The 18,277-nt window shown below is 45.2% G+C and overlaps 1 protein-coding gene across 1 annotated transcript in view; it reads left to right on the top strand.

Moving 5' to 3' along the window:
* Positions 1–18,277, top strand: part of LOC106545629 (mitogen-activated protein kinase kinase kinase 3-like) — a 98,637-nt gene that overhangs the window by 59,237 nt on the left and 21,123 nt on the right. The window contains exons 6-10 of the mRNA XM_087712413.1: positions 3,847–3,960; positions 6,117–6,228; positions 14,376–14,509; positions 15,119–15,192; positions 16,772–16,839. Of these exons, the coding sequence (XP_087568539.1) occupies positions 3,847–3,960; positions 6,117–6,228; positions 14,376–14,509; positions 15,119–15,192; positions 16,772–16,839 (502 nt within the window). The remainder of the gene's footprint in view (positions 1–3,846; positions 3,961–6,116; positions 6,229–14,375; positions 14,510–15,118; positions 15,193–16,771; positions 16,840–18,277) is intronic.

Raw genomic sequence — 18,277 nt, forward strand, 5'->3', positions numbered from 1 at the left:
ACTCCCAGAATTCCCTGGCCAGCATTCTTTAAGATGGGTGGACTCCATCTCCCAGAATTCCCTGGCCAGCGTGCTTTAAGATGGGTGGACTTCAACTCCCAGAATTCCCTGGCTGGCATTCTTTAAGATGGGTGGACTTCAACTCCCAGAATTCCCTGGCTGGCGTGCTTTAAGATGGGTGGACTTCAACTCCCAGAATTCCCTGGCCAGGATGACTGGCTGGGGAATTCTGGGAGTTGAACTCCACCCATCTTAAACTTGATTGTGGTTGGATACCCCTGCTTTATCCAATAGATCAGGCATGTCAAACTCGATTTCTTGACGAACACATCAGGGTTGTGTTGGACCTTAGGAGGCCGGGTTGGGCGTGGCCAGCTCAACATCACTCGTGTCGGGGGCACCTGTGACGGCCGAGCATTTTGCCAGGGAAAACAGGCTCCTGAGCTCCATTTTCAGCTGCCACGGCCTCCTACAACCCTCTTGTCGGTGAAAACGGAGCTCGGGACCCCGTTTTTGCTGGTGGAGGCACTGCAGGCTGATCCTTCACTGTTTCCAGGGTGGCCCCGTGGGCCAGATTTAAGTACCCAGTGGGCTGGATTCCCCTCCCTTCCCGGGCCTTGAGTTTGACACAAATAGATGTTTGCAATAGATGTTTTGCACAGCCAGAAGTTTTGAATGACCCATGAAAAATAAGTAAGTCAATAAACCTGGAGAACGCTTTTAGTTTTGAAATCCCTTTTAGTCTAAGATGGTGCTTTTGAAGACAGTAAGCTTTTTTTCTGGATGTCTGCCCCTTTATCCCCTCCCTTTTTAGCTTCATGTTCTTGAGTCCTGGTTCAAACAGGGAGAGAATTAAAGACATGAGTCAGCATTTGAAAGCTTTTGTTGCCTTCCTGCCTTACATTAATGTACTTATTCAGTGTCTTGGATTCAGGAAAGCTGCGTTTGTTTCCTGAATTTGCAACGTGCCAACTTAACGCTCCCGGTTTGCATGCGTCTAAATTTAGGCCAGTATCTGGTAGAAAACTGTCCGTGAACACCGACAAGTTTTTGCTAGCATGGAAGAACCCAATTTTTCTCCGTTTTTTTGGCAACGGGCAAAAAAGTCAAGAGCGAGGCCGCACCACATCGAGTATATATACTTTTCAACCCGAGGTCTTTTGAGGCTGGCTGCTAAGGACCCGAAGTCCCGAGAAACAGAAGGAAGGCTGTAGTAGGATATTTTTATTTCCAGATTTTGAAAGATTAATGGGCATTCCAAGGAAAGGCACTGGAGAGAGAGAGGGAGAAAGAGAGAGAGAATGCCCTGGAAGTGATTTGCAAGCGATTGCCAGAGGAAAGCGGTTAAAACAAATTCCAAGTAGGGAATGCATATAAATTGTACTGCAGTCGTAAGAATGTAAATTTAATTCTTGATTCCTCTTTGCTGGGAAAAAAAAAAAGAGAGAGAAGGCCTTCTTTGGAATAGGCCTGACTTGCCAGGTTAAACTGAACTCTGCCACTGATTCGAATCTGGCCAGGAATGGACATCTGATATCCGCCTCAGTTTGATTTCTATTACCTACGGAAATCTTCAACCGAAACAGCAATATAACTCTGCAGCTTGAGAAATAGTCGAAGGGTATCAAAGAGGCAACTTTGTCCAAATTTTTGGCAGCTCTGTTCCATTCTGCACCACCCAGAAGCCCCGTCCCAAAGCACGCTTCAGCGTTTGCAGGCCTATACAGGCAGTCCTCGGGTTACGACCCCGATTGAGCCTCAAATTTTCAATGCTAAGCAAGTGAGTTTTGCCCGGTTTGCTCGCCACAGTTGTTAAGTGAATCTGGCTTCCCCTATCAACTTTGATTGTCGGAAGGTCGTAAAAGGGGATCACGGGACACACGCCCCTCCCGGGACGCCACAACCGTCACAAATATTCCAGGCAGCCAGATGAAACAGCCATAATGATAGAACCACTTCAGAAATCAAATAGAGACAGTCCTTGAATTACCACCGGGTTCGGGAGAACCCGTAGCTAACGTTATGGCCGCTTCGGAGAACCTCCAAATCCCACCCCTGGTTGGCCCCGCCCATCCCATCCCTTCCCCGGATTCTCCACGCGGCCCATTTTGGATGCGAGAAAAGTGCAGGGCCAGCGCAGAGGCTTGGGGAGGGGGAAAAACAGGCCTCCCGGAGGGCCTCCAATTCCTAGAGAGGCAGTTTTCGCCCTCCCTGAAGCTCGAGTAACTAGGCCACACCCACCATGGCCACACCCACCCAGCAACTGGGAACAGAACCCGTTGCTAAAAATTTTGAAGCCCACCCCTGCTTACAACCATCATGGAACCTGCCCGTCACAGTTGCAATCATCACTAAACTGGTTGGTCCTGTGATAAACTCCATTTTATTACCTTTTTTTTGCAGCAGGGAGCCAAGGGATCTCTATGAGCAAAAGCTTTGCCAAAACCTGGAAGCGGCTGCCAGTTTTTTGCAAAACCATCATAAAACACAGTCACGTAACCAAGGGACCTTGCCAACGGCTGTAAACGCAGTTTCTTGCCAATCACCTGAAGGTTTATGGTTTCAAGGGAGGGGGGGCAGACCATCAGAAACTTCAAATCTGGGTCATAAAGGGGGGGGGTCCCTCAAAACTTCGAACTGTTCATAAGTTGAGGACTATCTGTGAAGCCATTGCAGTTCTCTTTCTGTATTTGCCCCGAGGATCCCGTGCATTTCTAAGGTAAAGATTCCCCTCGCACATGTGTGCTAGTCATTCCCGACTCTAGTGGGCGGTGCTCATCTCCATTTTAAAGCCGAAGAGCCAGCGCTGTCTGAAGACGTCTCCGTGGTCATGTGGCTGGCATGACTCAATGCTGAAGGCGCACGGAACCTTCCCACCAAAGTGGTTTCTATTTTTCTTCTTGCATTTTTTACCTGCTTTCGAACTGCTGGGTTGGCAGAAGCTGGGACAAGGAACGGGAGGTCACTCCGTTACGCAGCGCTCGGGATTCAAACTGCCGAACTGCCAACCTTTCTGATCGACAAGCTTAGCATCTTAGTTTCTAAACCGTTAAATAAACAGGCCTCCGGATCAACCGAGAATTGCATTCTAAATGAATTGCAGAGCATTGCATTGTATTGGGAGTACTGGCAGTCCTTGACTTACAACCCTTCATTCAGTGACCTTTGAAAAGTTACAACAGCATTGGAAAAAAGTTACTTATGACTGGTGTTCACACTTCATGACTACCGGTGCATCCCCGTGGACCCATGATAAAAAAAAATCAGAGACTTGGCAACCGACTCATATTTATGACGGTTGTAGGGGGGGGTCACGCGGTCTCCCCTTTTGCGACCTTCCAACAAGCACAGTCAATGGGGAAGCCGGAGTCATGCTTAACAACCGTGCAACTAACTTAAATGCTTCAGCGATTCACTCAGCAACTGTGGAAGACAGTTTGTAAAACGGGGCGAACCTCACTGAACAACTGCCTCACTTAGCAACAGAAGTTTTTTGGGGGGGAGGATAGGTCAAGGGCTACCTGGGTTTATTCAATCCAGGTCTTTTATTTCCAGCAGAATGAGTGACCGGTTGGTTGGTGGTCATCCTTTCCTAAGTAATTGTTTAGATAACTTTTATCGAGTTCTTCCTTGAGGGAATGTTATGATGGAATAAAAGGTTATAGCCCCTGGTGTTTGTTTCTGTTTTCCAGTAGAAAGCTCCAATGGCTTTGCATCGTTCTGGGTTCACGGGGGCCCCAAACCCCTGCCGTTCCCAAGCTCCCCCCACGCCCCCCCCCACTTCCTGCCTTTTCTCTTGTTTGCGACTCAGCTGCCTGGTCCGTGTTTGTTCAAATCTTTTTCCAGCTCCTGATTCCCCTGAAATCGCAAGAAGATTTGGATCGAGCTGTGGAACATTTAGACGTTAGCCCTTCTCTCAAAAGCTTGAGAGTGTTTGTGAAAACTCCAAAGGAAACAAATGTGAGACTTGTTATTTCCCCCCCCCCACTTTTTTTTGTTTTTTTTAAAAAAAGATTTGTCTGTATTTTATTTGTGTACAAAGCAAAAAAAGAAAGAAAAAAAAAGTCCATGTGGTCATCCGAAGGAGCGGAAACACTTGTATATTTTGATGATTGCAAAGTTAGAAGCAAACCCCCACCCCCTGGGAATCGGTGTTTGGCAAATCTCACTTTTCCAAACTTTTGTTTATACGGGAAATTAGTGTTGTACAGGTAGTCCTCAAACTTGCAAACACTTTTTGAGTGACCGTTGAGCTACAACGTCGCTGAAATAAGTCACAAACAACCGTTTTTTCCCCCACATTTACGGCCTTTGCAGTATCCCGGTGGTCATGTGATCAAGATTCAGACACTTGGCAAGTAACTCGTATTTATGACGGCTGAAATGTCCTGAGATTATGTGATTCCCCTTTTGCAACTGTAGGGCTACCCCCAAAAGGGCCGCTGCAGTCTGGGTCCTCCTGGCCCTCTTGGTATTGCTCCCGGTCCATACCAGTCCCTTGCTCATATACCTCTACTGGCCTGGACTAGTGGTGGTCAGTCTCCTGTTAGCAGAAAGTTCAAAGTGGGGTGATGGTCAGTCTTTTTTCCAGTCGGCGGGTCATGAGATCAGATGGTATTCAGGTGGCTGGTTGGCCCTTCTTTCTGTCTCTCTCCATCCACCGTCTCTGCTCCTTTGATTCTTCTACTTGCTCCACAAAAACCTCTCCTCTTCTTCCCTATCCTTTTCTCTCCCTCAGGCTTGCCTCACAGAAGCCTTTCCTACCCTCTCCCCTTCTCTCCCTCAGGCTTGCCCCACAGAAGCCTCTCGTATCCTCTCCCCTTCTCTCCCTCAGGCTTACCCCACAGAAGCCTCTTCTCTCCCCTTCTCTCCCTCAAGCTTGCCTCACAGAAGCCTCTTCTCTCCCCTTCTCTCCCTCAGGCTTGCCTCACAGAAGCCTCTTCTCTCCCCTTCTCTCCCTCAGGCTTACCCCACAGAAGCCTCTCCTCTCCCTCAGGTTTACCCCACAGAAGCCTCTCCTCTCTCCTTCTCTCCCTCAGTCTTGCCTTGTTTTATGCTAATTAGCATTGCCTCATTAGCATCACCTGGATATATTTTTAGTATTTGGGTACCGTTGTACTTTATTTCCAATTAGCTCTCATTATTTGACAAGTAGAATGAATCCTAACCTTTTTAAGACAGATAGTCCTTTTCTTATGACCACAATTGGGGCCAGACATTTTTGTCAAGCAACAAGATGGGTTTTGTAAGCAACTCACACCAGATTTTATGACAATTTAGTGAATCACTGCAGTTGTTAAATGAATCGTACAATCATTAAGTGAATCTGGCTTCCCCATTGACTTTGCCCAGTTAGAAAGTTGCAAAAGGAGATCATGTGACCTTGGGATACTGCAATGGTCATAAATACGAACCCTTTCCCAAGCATCCAGATTTGGATTACATGACCACAGGGATGCTACAAAGGCCATAATTGTGAAAAAATGATACTGTCACTTTTTTCAGTGCCGTTGTCACTTTGAACGGTTACTAAATGAGCTGTCGTAAATCAAGGACCAGGGGCTACACAGCTTTTCCCTCGCTGTTAAGTGATGTCACCTTAAATAGATCACCTAGATTCCGCTTGATTCCCTCACTAATGGAGCCCTGGATCCTCCTGAGATGTGGTATCACTTCTTGCAACAGCCGAGATAGTTGAGTCATTACCCGTATTTTTCGGAGTATAAGACGCACCCTTTTCCTAAAAAAAAAAGAGAGAGAATGAAAATCTGGGTGTGTCTTATATACTGAACACAGCATTTTTGGCCTCCAGAAATCCCGCCCCCTTTGCAAAAATGGACGTGCAGAGGGTTTGGGACGCCTGCAAAGTTCTCCTGGAGGCTGGGGAGGGCAAAAATGAGCCCCCCAGCCCCCAGGAGCACTCTACACACCTCCCAAAGCTCTGCATGCCCCCCCTTTTTTTGCAAAAAAAATGAGGTGTGCAGAGGGTTTCAAAGGCCTGCAGAGTACAAAAACTTTTTAAAAAAATTTACCTCTTCAAAAGCATGGTGCGTCTTATACTCCAGTGCGTCTTATAGTCCAGGGGAAACTACCAACAACTTTTATTCTATTTGCAGCTTCTGCAACCCAACAACACCAAGCAGCATGAAATGAGGATATCTAAATCCATGGGAGATATTCTGGGATCCCTGTATAAAGACACCGAGAGGACACGGAAGCATTCAACAGGTTAGAGAGATGAAGTTGTGTAGTAGACCATGTCCTACTGAGGATAAATCCCATTTTTGTATCTGAATAAATACTGCTCCTCTTCAGCCTAAACTTTCAGTGTTTCTCGACTTGGCAACTTTATTTTATTTTTTTCCCCACTGTTTAAAAAAGTATACTTTATTAAACTTTTTACGAAACAGAACATAAAGAGCCAAATCCAACATCCATTCTACCCATTCCTAAGACATTGGTGTATCTCATTTTGCTTATCGTATTACATACTTTTCATCCGTTTTATATTTACAATTTCTTCTTTACATTTATGATTCCTATAGCCTAATATTTACCTATATAAATATTGTACTTTCATTCGTTATTCCTATTCTCTAACCACCGATACCATTTATCCCATACTGTATACTATTCTTTATCTTCTTTACCTTGCAGTTTAAAAGTTAATTTGACCATTTCCGCGCAGTCCACTATTTTTTTAAATTATCGTGTTTTTGGAAGGTATGCTGTCTAATTTCCAATTTTGGGCCTATGTTATTCTTGTTGCTGTCGACTTGGCAACTTTAAGCGGAGTGGACTTCAACTTCCAGAATTCCCCAGCCAGGGATGGGATGAGATTAGATGAGATTAGACTAGATTAGATTAGATTAGATTAGATAAGATATGGATGGATAGATGGGTGGATGGGATGGATGGATATACGGTTCCACCACAAAACCATGTTCGACTAAAGCGCGCTCGATGAAACCGCGTAGCTGACGTCATCACAGGGCGACAACAGCGCGGAGACAGAAGCACGCTGTCAGCGTTAAACCTAAAATTAACCCCTAAACCTAAACCTAACCTCCCTAAACCTAACCCTAACCCTTAACCTAACCCTAACCCTAAACCTAACCCTTAACCTAACCCTAAACCTAATCCTAACCCTTAACCTAACCCTAACCCTTAACCTAACCCTAAGCCTAACCCTTAACCTAACCCTAAAGCTAACCCTAAACCTAACCCTTACCTTAAGTTGAATCGGCTTGCTTTCAAAGCGCTATTTAAAGCGCCCTTCTTTCTCCGCGCTCGCTGTTGTCGCCCTGTTGATGACGTCAGCGACGCGGTTTAATCGGGCGCGCTTTAGTTGAGCACGGTTTTGTCGTGCCACGTGGATATACATAGAAATAGGTGGGTAGATAGGTAGGTGGATGGATAGATGGAGGGAGGGAGGGATGGATAGGTAAGTAGGTAGGTAGGTAGGTAGATAGGATTAGATTGGATTAGATTAGATTAGATTTGGCAGGTGGATGTATGGATGGCTGAATAGCTGGCTGGCTGGGAAATTTTGGGAGTTGAAGTCTGCTCAAAATCTCTAATGTTGAGAAACACTGGTCCAAAGAAAGACCAGTGGAAAATCTTGGATATCTGTGGGGTCCTTGGTGCTCTCTGAACTTGGTGGCACATTTTTTTGGGCAGATGTTTCATTACTAAACTAGGGAACATCATGTGCCACGACCTTGAGGCACAAATATTCTCTTCTATGAGTAATATCCTGTCTAACAACGTTACCTTCCATGAAGTATAACATAGACCAGTGTTTCTCAACCTTGGCGGCTTTCAGTCCTGTGGACTTCAACTCCCAGAATTCCCCAGCCAGCTATGCTGGCTGGGGGATTCTGGGAGTTGAAGTCCAAAGGACTGAAAGTCGCCAAGGTTGAGAAACACTGACATAGACAACCATGTCTAGGATTGTTGTCAGAAGTTAGTAGAGAAAATTTAAGTCCCTGCAACCTAAGAGTTGTAACTTTATCTACGATAAGTCTCTCACCAATAAAATCTCTTCTTCGAAGTTAACCCCTGGAGCCCCTAAAACAATTAGGGGGCTAGAGACTAAGCATATGAAGAACGCTTACAGGAACTGGGAATGTCTAGTCCAGGTGTGAAATCCAGCAGGTTCTGACAGGTTCTGGAGAAGCGGAAGCGGAAATTTTGAGTAATTTGGAGAACTGGCAAATGCCATCTCTGGCTGGCCGCAGAGTGGGGAGGGAATGGGGATTTTTGCAGTATCCTTCCCCTGCCACGCCCACCAAGCCACGCCCATACAACTGGTCGAATTTCACCACTGGTCTAGTCTAACGAAAATAACAACTAAGGGGTGAACAAGACAGCAGTCTTGCAATATTTGAAAGGCTCCCACATAGAAGAAAGAGGGGGTCAACCTATTCTCCAAAGCACCAGACAAGAAAGCAATGGTTGGAAACTAAACAAGAAGAGAAGCGACTTAGAGCTAAGGAGGAATTTCCTAACAGGGAGAGCAATCAACCAAGGGAAGGACCGGCCTTCAAACGTTGTGTGTGCTCCATCACTGAAGGCTTTTTGAAAAGAGGCTGGACAACCATTTGTCCAAAATGATTCGGGAGCTACCACTTGAGCGGGGGAGGCTGGACTAGAAGACCTCCAAGGTCCCTTCCAAAGCTATTATTTTGTGTCCCAAACTATAACCCATTGTGCTTCCTCAACAAGGCAGCTTGGTTTCTGCTGCTGTTTTCCACATTTTTTGTGACTGCACACTGTTCCAGGAATGCAGACTCAGCCAAGAGAGGCCATAGTAGATCCGTAGGCTGATACTTGGCACTTCCACAGTCCCTTGGTATTTCCTAGTGCAGCGATGGTGAACTCAGTGCCGAAAAGGGAGTGCACGTGCACACTCGTCTGGGCTGCAACCTGGAAGAGGAGCTGCCCAGGAGGCATGCACGCACACACCAGAAAATGAACTTCTGGTTTCCAGTGTGCACATGCGCACTGCCAGGCCATCTGGTTCCCGACATGCACGCACGTGCGACAATCAGCTGGCCAGCACACATGTTCACACCGGGAAACAGAAGGCCAGTTCTCCTGGCACTGCTGCACGCACAAAAGCCAGCTGATCATCGTGCATGCATGCACGCCAGAAACCCGGAAGGGGAATGGGCAACACCGTGTGTGTGTGACAGGCAACATGGCTCCATGTGCCACTTCAGGCACGCATGCCATAGGTTCGCTATTGCAGTTCTAGTGCATCAGGGCTGTGGTTGACCTGCGGGGGAGGTGGGCGGATGGTCGGGCGTGGCCGGCTAGGTGGTTGTGGCCAACTGGGTGGGCGTGGCCAGCTTGACACCACTCCCCAAACTACTGGCAGTGTTTCCTCTCTGCATTGGATAGACCAGGATAGCCCCACTGACCTTGAGTTCGACACCCCTGTTTCTGGTGACAATAGGAGTTGAAATCTCACCTTTTGTAGCTGACTAGTTTGCATGGAAACTTGTCCAAGACAATTAATTTTCCCAAGGAGCCATGTCAGGAACTGTTATGGCCTGCCGAGCCAATAAAGCTGTTTATAGTGCATAGGTATGCACGTAGCTACATATGTAAACTGGGGGAAAAAATAGTCATTTTAAAGTAGAAAGGAGGTGCAATAGCTTAGCAGTTAAAGACACTGAGCTTGTCAGTTGGAGTGCTCACAGCGTAGGTTCGAGCACCGCACGACATAGTCAGCTACTGTTTTCAATCTTAATCGCTACACACCTAGCAGTTCAAAAGCATGCAAGTAGATAAATAGGTACCACTTCAGTGGGAAAGTAATAGCATTCCGTGCTCCTTTGGCATTTAGCTGTGCTGGCCACATGGCCACGGAGGTGTCTTTGGACAGCATTAACCATTACCTTATCTTTTATCAAAATAAAAACAAACCATGTGGCTGGATAGGGACAGCTAAAGAACCATAAAATGCCCAGGAATGGTCTAAGCGTGGAATTAGAATTAGAATTGAACTGGAAGGGACACTGGAGGTCTTCTAGTCCAACCCCCTCTGCTCAAGCAGGGGACCCAGTCCCATTTCAGACAAATGGCTCTACAGTCTTTTCTTTAAAACCTCCAGTGTTGGAACACCCACAATTTCTGGAGGCAAGTTGTTCCACAGATTCATTTTTCTTACCGACAGGAACTTTCTCCTTAGTTCTAGGTTGCTTCTCCCCTTGATTAGTTTCCATCCGTTGCTTCTTGTTCTGCCTTCAGGTGCTTTGGAGAATAGCTGGGCTCCCTCTTCTTTGTGGCAGCCCCTCAAATATTGGAAGACTGCTATCATGTCACCCCCCTGATCCTTCTTTTCTCTACACCAGACAAATGAATGTTAAACAAATAATTGCATGCATGCATGGATGCATGGATGGATGGATAAATAGAGGTTGGGTTGAGTTGGGTTGGGTTGGATTAGATTAGATTAGATTTGGATTGATGGAGATACATAGAAGTAGGTAGGTAAATAGGTGGATGGATGGATGGATAGATTAGATTAGATTAGATTAGATTAAATGTAGGTAAGTGGATGGATGGATGGATGAATGGTTGAATGGATGGATAGAGGCAGGTAGGTAAATAGATAGATGATAGATAGATGATAGATAGATAGATAGATAGATAGATAGATAGATAGATGATAGATAGATAGATAGATAGATAGATAGATAGATAGATAGATAGATAGATAGAGATATAGGTAGGTAGATGGGTAGGTGGGTAGGTGGATGAATAGATGTATGTATGTATGTATGTATGTATGTATGTATGTATGTATGTATGTATAGATAGATAGATAGATAGATAGATAGATAGATAGATAGATAGATAGATAGATAGATAGATAGATAGATAGATAGATAGATGAAGGTAGGTAGGTAGGTAAGTAGGTGGGTAGGTGGGTGGGTGGGTAGGTAGAGATAGATAGAGAGAGAGAGAGAGAGAGAGAGGGAGGGAGAGGGAGAGGTAGTTGTAGGTAGGTAGATATAATATTTATATTAAATTCATATTTAAATAGAGTTAAATGACTATTTTCCATCCCTATTGCTACAGCGGCCTTTGTCCTTTCGCTGTGGATTCCTAGAAGGCCAAAGCATAGATAATTTTTTTTTATTTTTATAAACAATTACAGGGTGTTTTTTTTTTCTTTCTCCTTTGCGTTGCCATTGAACTTTTGCCCAGGATATTAGGAGGAATTTGGTGAAGCCGTCTGAGAAACAAAATGTGCTTGTCTGTTGTTCCGTGGAGCCTCTGTAGATGTCATTGTGTGCTTGAACAGCATGTATATGTTTTGGTGCTGTCCTTCGGCTTGCCGGCCGGGGCTGATTAGCCGACCAATGACATTTGGAGATAATATATATATGTATTGGCTGCTGGCAGAATACCCAAAAGACTCTTCTTTTGGAGAAGAGAGGCAGGACTTGGCAGGAGATCTCTCTCAATGAGCAGACGGGGAGGAATATGTGAAAGGGAGCAGGGTGTCAAACCAGCAGTGATGGAGGATTGCAACTTTTCCTTGCCAGCAAGGTTTGCAATGGCCGAAAAAGGTAATTCCCCTTCCCCTCCCACCCCTCTCCCAATAAATCAGGTTTTTTTTTAGCTTTTTGGGATTGCAGAGGAAGAAAAAGAATCGCGAAGTTTGCTCGGCATTTTCTGTGGAAGGGAAATAATCCAGGGGCAGAATGGGGGGAAGTGAGGAATGTTAGTAGGTGCTCAGCTTATCCCAGTTTTGAAGGCTGATACAGGTGAGTCCTTGACTTAAAAACGATTCATTCAGCAACCGTGTGAAGTTACAATGACATTTGGGGGGGGGGGGGGCGCGCGGAAGTGACTTATGAGCAGATCCTGCACTTAGCAACTATTGTGGCATCCTCATGGTCGCACCGTCGAAATCCGAGCACTCAGCAACTGGGACGTATTTGCAAGAGTTGTAAAGAGCATCGCAAGGTTAGTTGTCTGGTGTTTTGTGACCTTCTTTGCTGGCTTACGGCGAGCAAAGCCAGAGATCAGGTTTGCTGCACGACCACGGGATTCACCGAACAATTTCAGTGAGTCGCTTAACAACCCTGGTTGTAAAACTGGACGCCGCTCAGGTAGCCGTGAGAATTCTCACCCCAACGGTGGTTGCGAGTCAAGGAAACTATGTGTATAGTTGAGGAAAGGGAGAGGGGGGAAAAATGCAATGCTAGTAGGGGTAGAATATCTAATGCTTTCGAAGACTTGCCCACCAAAGAATATGGATCTTTAGTATGTATTTTGGGCTGAATGTAGGAGCTAAAGCTAAAGGGAGGATGTTAAGGACGATTCTAGTTCCAAATAATTGAGTGCAGGGCCCGCTTTGGGTGTGGGAATCTGTATTTCTAAACAGAAGAAGGGAAGAGATAGAAAGGAACTAGGAAACAGCTATCCCAAGACAAGGGAGGAAGACGGGGTACGTAAAAACCCCTGAAGATTTCCAAAGGGAAGAAGAGCTGAGATGCCACCAGGCTTTCACACTATGGGTTTAGCCTTTGATATTTATCACATCTTCATGCCGTCCATCTCCTCTATAAGGAGGAGGCGTTACAAGTTCCATCTAATGCTGGAGTTCAGTTTCTTTCATTTTCAGCCTGTATGGGTTCAAAAATATCTGGGGACTTTCAGGACAGTCACCCTTGTTCTGGGCCAGAAGGACGAGCATGGAGTTGGCTTAGCAGTTCCAGTAGATGATGGGTCAAGGAGGGAAGCTACCTTAGAACTAAGGAGACATTTTTGGACAGTGGAAGCAATTAATCAGTGGGACGACTTGTCTTCAGAAGTTGTGGGTGCGTCATCACTGAAGGTTTTCAAGAAGAGACCGGACAGCTGTTTGTCTAAGAATGGTATAGGGTCTTCTGCTTGAGCAGTTAAGACTAGAAGACCTCTAAGCTCCCTTCCAACTCGGTCATTCTGTTCTGTTGTTAGTAATGAGTTCATCCCTCGGTAAGTTTTATATGCTTGTTAAAGGTTCCAGATGTTCTCTTTGGCGTGGAAGATTTCTAAACAAGGTCTTCTGTCTGGATCTGGTACTTTCCGTTAGGATTTGGTCATGCTATATGAAAGCTTCAGGAAGTTGCAGGCCAAAACATCTGTAGGGGTACCAACTGAAGCCAATCTTAGCAGGACAGAGTCTCTACTCTGCTTCCATTGAGGGCAGATTCTTACCTCCGTCCAACATCGTAGTTTGGCATGGTGCATGCAGATTGCTGTACCAGGGGTAAAAAAAAAAGAACTAGGGGAGACATGATAGCAGTCTTCCAATATTTGAGGGGCTGCCACAAAGAAGAGGGAGTCAAGCTATTCTCCAAAGCACCTGAGGGTAGAGCAAGAAGCAATGGGTGGAAACTAATCAAGGAGAGAAGCAACTTAGAACTAAGGAGGAATTTCATGATAGTGAGAACAATGAATCAGTGGAACTGTTTGCCTCCAGAAGTTGTGAATGCTCCAACACTGGAAGTTTTTAAGAAGAGGTTGGACAGCCATTTGTCTGAAATGGTATAGGGTCTCCTGCTTGAGGCAGGGGAGGTTGGTCTAGAAGACCTCCAAGGTCCCTTCCAACTCTGTTATTCTGTGTTCTGCTTTCTTAACAATTCTTTTATTTTCCTTGGTGCCTGACATCCCTTGTTCAGTTTCCAATTTTGGTCACATGGCCATGGTTAATGGTTGTAAGTGTGAGAAGCGCTCATCAGTTGCCTTTTTTCAGTGATGTTGGAAACAGTCACTAAATGAAACGTTGTAGGTGGAGGACTATCTCTGCTGATTTTTAAGAGGCTTAAAAACTTGGACTCTCTGTGCTTCTGTAAAAGGCAACCGTACTTTCTTGTTTTTTTTTTTCTTGGAAGACGTTTTGCTTCTCATCCAGGAAGCTTCTCAGTTCTATAATCTCAGTTCTTCCGTTCTAAAATTCTTCAGTTAGCAATAGCAATAGCAATAGCAGTAGACTTATATACCGCTTCATAGGCCTTTCAGGCCTCTCTAAGCGGTTTACAGAGAGTCAGCATATTGCCCCCAACAATCTGGGTCCTCATTTTACCCACCTCGGAAGGATGGAAGGCTGAGTCAACCCTGAGCCGGTGAGATTTGAACCGCTGACCTGCTGATCTAGCAGTAGCCTGCAGTGCTGCATTTAACCACTGCGCCACCTTGGCTCTTTTTAGTTAGAACTGAAGAAGCTTCTTGGATGAGAAGCAAAATGTTTTTTGGGGGCGGGGAGGAATCCAAGAAATTCCATTCGCCCTTTTCGACGTTGTTCTCGTTTCCCCGTGGTTGGGATGCACCATCTCGGGGTTCTCCACCGTAACCCTCTGCCTGTTTTGCAGGATCTCTGCACACCGGGAGGAGTTCTCCACCACCTGGGAGTGTTCCTGAAGAGCAACAGCAGATTGCTCGGCAGGGATCCTACACCAGCATCAACAGTGAAGGAGAATTTATACCCGAGACCATGGACCCAAATGTAAGTTCTCTTGAAAAGCCCAAAAAGTGAATCAGATGCCAGAAGTCCTTCTTAACTCTGGGGTGGCAGAAGTGAAAAATGGGATCTTGGTTGAGCCCCCTGGAGATCCTTGGGAATCTTCACAATTTAAAGGTCCTTTTGTTATATTCCTCTTGGTTAGCATAGCACCATGATGGCAAACTTATGGCACGCATGCCAGAGGGTGGCATGTAACACCCTCTCTGATGGCCTGCGAGCCGTCGCTCCAGTTCAGCTCAGCGCCTCCCGCCAGGCAGCTGGTCTTCAAGTCTCTGCCACACATGCGCAGGAGGCATGTGAAGGGGGGGGCGTGCATGCATACATTGGGGGGGGATGCCTACGGGGCACATGGGTGGGGGCGTGGGGCATGTATGGGGGTGCACACTCCTGTGGGGGGGCAGGCTGCATGCACAGGGGGCCATACACGCATTGTATTTCGGAGGTTTCAGCGCATGTGCGCGCGCATTGGGCACTCAGTCTGAAAAATGTTAGGCATCCCTTGCGTAGCACGTGCTTAAATGGACGTCCGATTGGGGTGATTTCAAACCTGTTGTGAAACCCTTATTTCTCTTCTTCTGTTTTCTCCAAAAGTTGTTGGACCCATTTATCAGCCCAAACCACTCGCTTTCTAGCAGTTGTCAGTCCCTGGACCGATCTGTAGACAGGTAAGAACCTGAAAGTTTAACCGTTTCCATATCTTCTTTTTTTTCTAAGACGCTGAGCTTGTCGATCAGAAAGGTCGGCAGTTCAGCGGTTCGAATCCCTAGCTCTGCGTAACGGAGGGAGCTCCCGTTGCTTGTCCCACCTTCTGCCAACCTAGCAGTTCGAAAGCATGTAAGAAAAATGCAAGTAGAAAAATAGGGACCCACCTTTGGTGGGAAGGGAACAGCGTTCCTTGAGCCTTCGGCATTGAGTCGTGCTGGCCACATGACCACGGAGAATGTCTTCCGGCAGCGCTGGCTCTTTGGCTTTGAAATGGAGATGAGCACCGCCCCCTAGAGTTGGGAACGACTAGCACAGATGTGCGAGGGGAATGTTTACCTTCTTTCTTATTCCTTGAGGGCAACTTCAGAACAAGTTATTGTGGAAAGTCACAAGAGATTGGAGGGGAGGGTCTTTCTCAGGGGTCGTATATTGCCTTCAAAAATATCCCCCCCCTCCGAGTGACTCGCCATTCCTGTCTATTCGATTTCTCAAAGAAAGCTCTTTTTATTAAATGAATAATTATTAAGTACAAAGTATGAAGAACAACAGTTAGTCCTCAACTTACAACCGTGACTCTTGCTAAGCGAGACATTTGTGACTTATTTTTAACGTTGAACAAGTACTTCTCGGCTTACAACCATTTGTTGACTCCGAAACATCTGTTGTGAAGTGAGACATTTGTTAAGTGAGTTTTGCCTCATTTTATAACCTTTCTTGCTGTGATTGTTAAATGAATCACTGCAGTTCTTAAATTAGTAACCAAGTTGTTAAGTGAATCTCTCTTCCCGGTTGACTTTGTCAGAAGGTTGTAAAAGGATATCATGTGACTCTGGGACACTGCAACCGTCATACATATGAATCAGATCACATCCCCCCTGTAACCGTCATAAATACGAGTCAGTTTCTCATCATCTGAACTTTGGTCACATGGCCATGGGGATGCTGTTAATGGTTGTAAGGGTGAAAGGCATTCCTAAGTCACTTTTTTTCAGCACAGTTGGCACTTCGAACAGTCACTAAGTGAAACGTTGTAGGTCGAGGACTACCTCTGTTAAGATGGAGCTGCTGGTTTTCTGGGCTTTTGCAAAAGGCAACTGGACTTTCTTGGTTTTCCCTTGAAGACGTTTTGCTTCTCATCCAGGAAGCTTCTTCAGTTCTAACTTCAGTTCTTCCGTTCTAAAATTCTTCGGTTAGAACTGAAGAAGCTTCTTGGATGAGAAGCAAAATGTTTTCAAGGGGAGAAAAAAAATCCAAGAAATTCCATTTGCCTTATGCAAAAAAAGCACTTCTGTGATTTAAATTATCTGTTACACATCATGTCCCTGGTTGTGTTTATTAGTGCAAGATGCCTAACATTTTTATGTGAGGGAGAGGGTAAGCTTTGCTCATTTTAAAAAATCCATGTAGGACTTTAAAATGTTATGCATTGTTAAGATTTTTAGTCTGAGTTATGGAGGGGTACGAGTTTGCAGATAATGAATGAGCAATGTTGGCAGCTGTTCATCTCTCTCTACATCTAATTGGGTTTCTTTCCTGCAGTCCTGCTTTCAGCAAAACACCCGTTTCAAGGAGGAAAAGAGAAACCAAAGACAGCTTCGAGTCCTTGGGTAAGAATGCTGAGTTATTGTATTGTGTGAATATTGTATAATATTATTGTATTATTATACAGTAATAAGTATTGTATAGCGCTTACTGTATAAGACAGTAGGGGTTGACTTCAACCCAGAAGTTTATTTAGATAATACTTGACTTATGACGGCAATTGGGGCCAGAATTTCCATTGCTAAGCAAGGCGATTGCTGAACTTTTTTTGCTACAGCTGTTAAGCGAATCACTGCAGTCGTTAAGTGAATCCAGCAGTTGCTAAGTGAATCCCGCTTCCCCCATTGACTTCGCTTGCTGGAAACCAGTTGCAAAGGTCGCAAACGGGGAATCACGTGACCCCAGGACGTTGCAACCTGAATTTGGATCACATGACCATGGAGATGCTGCCATGGTCGTAAGTGTGAGGAGTGGTCGCAAGTCACTTTTCCAGGGCCCTAGTAACTTTGAACAGTCACTAAATGAATGGTTGTAAGTTGAGGTAACCGAAGTCTCACCAAAATCTTAGAAGGCTGAAAATGAGTGAAAATTGCCCTAAAGCAAGAATGTAAAAAAAAAGTTATAGTTGAAAATTTAGAAGGATGCTCTGCCAGAGAAGGAGAATTATGGCTGCCCTCCCACGCTTCCCCCAGACAGCCCCAGAAATGGGGATCTTCCATGACCCGAATGCTTCATTATCTGACATTTTCCTTGCAGACTTGATTCTGGCTAATCACCCCGACTTCAAGGTTCTTTATCTCGCTGGTGGAACATTTGTTCAATGTTAATGTTATCATGACCTCTGTTATTAAAAAATGAATGCATGGCAAAGGGCCCAGGGAGGAAGGAAGGAGGGGGAAAAGGAAGTGAAAGAAAGAAAGAAAGAAAGAAAGAAAGAAAGAAAGAAAGAAAGAAAGAAAGAAAGAAAGAAAGAAAAGGAGACAGACAGACAGACAGACAGACGAAGGAAGGTAGCAAAAGGAAGGAAGGAAGGAAAGGGGAGGGAGGAAAGAGAGAAAAAGAAAGAAAGAAAGAAAGAAAGAAAGAAAGAAAGAAAAGGAGACAGACAGACAGACAGACAGACGAAGGAAGGTAGCAAAAGGAAGGAAGGAAGGAAAGGGGAGGGAGGAAAGAGAGAAAAAGAAAGAAAGAAAGAAAGAAAGAAAGAAAGAAAGAAAGGAGATAGATTGATGATAGAGAGATGAGAGATAGATAGATAGATAGATAGATAGATAGATAGATAGATAGATAGATAGATAGATGATAGATAGATAGATAGATAGATAGATAGATAGATGAAAGAAGGGAGAAAAGAAAGAGAAAGGGAGGGAGGGAGGACAGAGAGAGAAAGGAAAGAAATAAAAAAGGAAAAAGAGGAAGGAAGGAAATTGGAGGGAGGATAGAGAGAGAGAAAAAGAAAGAACGAAAGGAGAGAGAGAGAGAGAGATAAAGGAAGGAAGAAAA

The sequence above is a fragment of the Thamnophis sirtalis genome, unplaced genomic scaffold (genome assembly GCF_051295495.1).
Source record: "Thamnophis sirtalis isolate CommonGarterSnake01/CBP01778 unplaced genomic scaffold, rThaSir2_p1.2 scaffold_4, whole genome shotgun sequence".
NCBI classification, from domain to species: domain Eukaryota; kingdom Metazoa; phylum Chordata; class Lepidosauria; order Squamata; family Natricidae; genus Thamnophis; species Thamnophis sirtalis.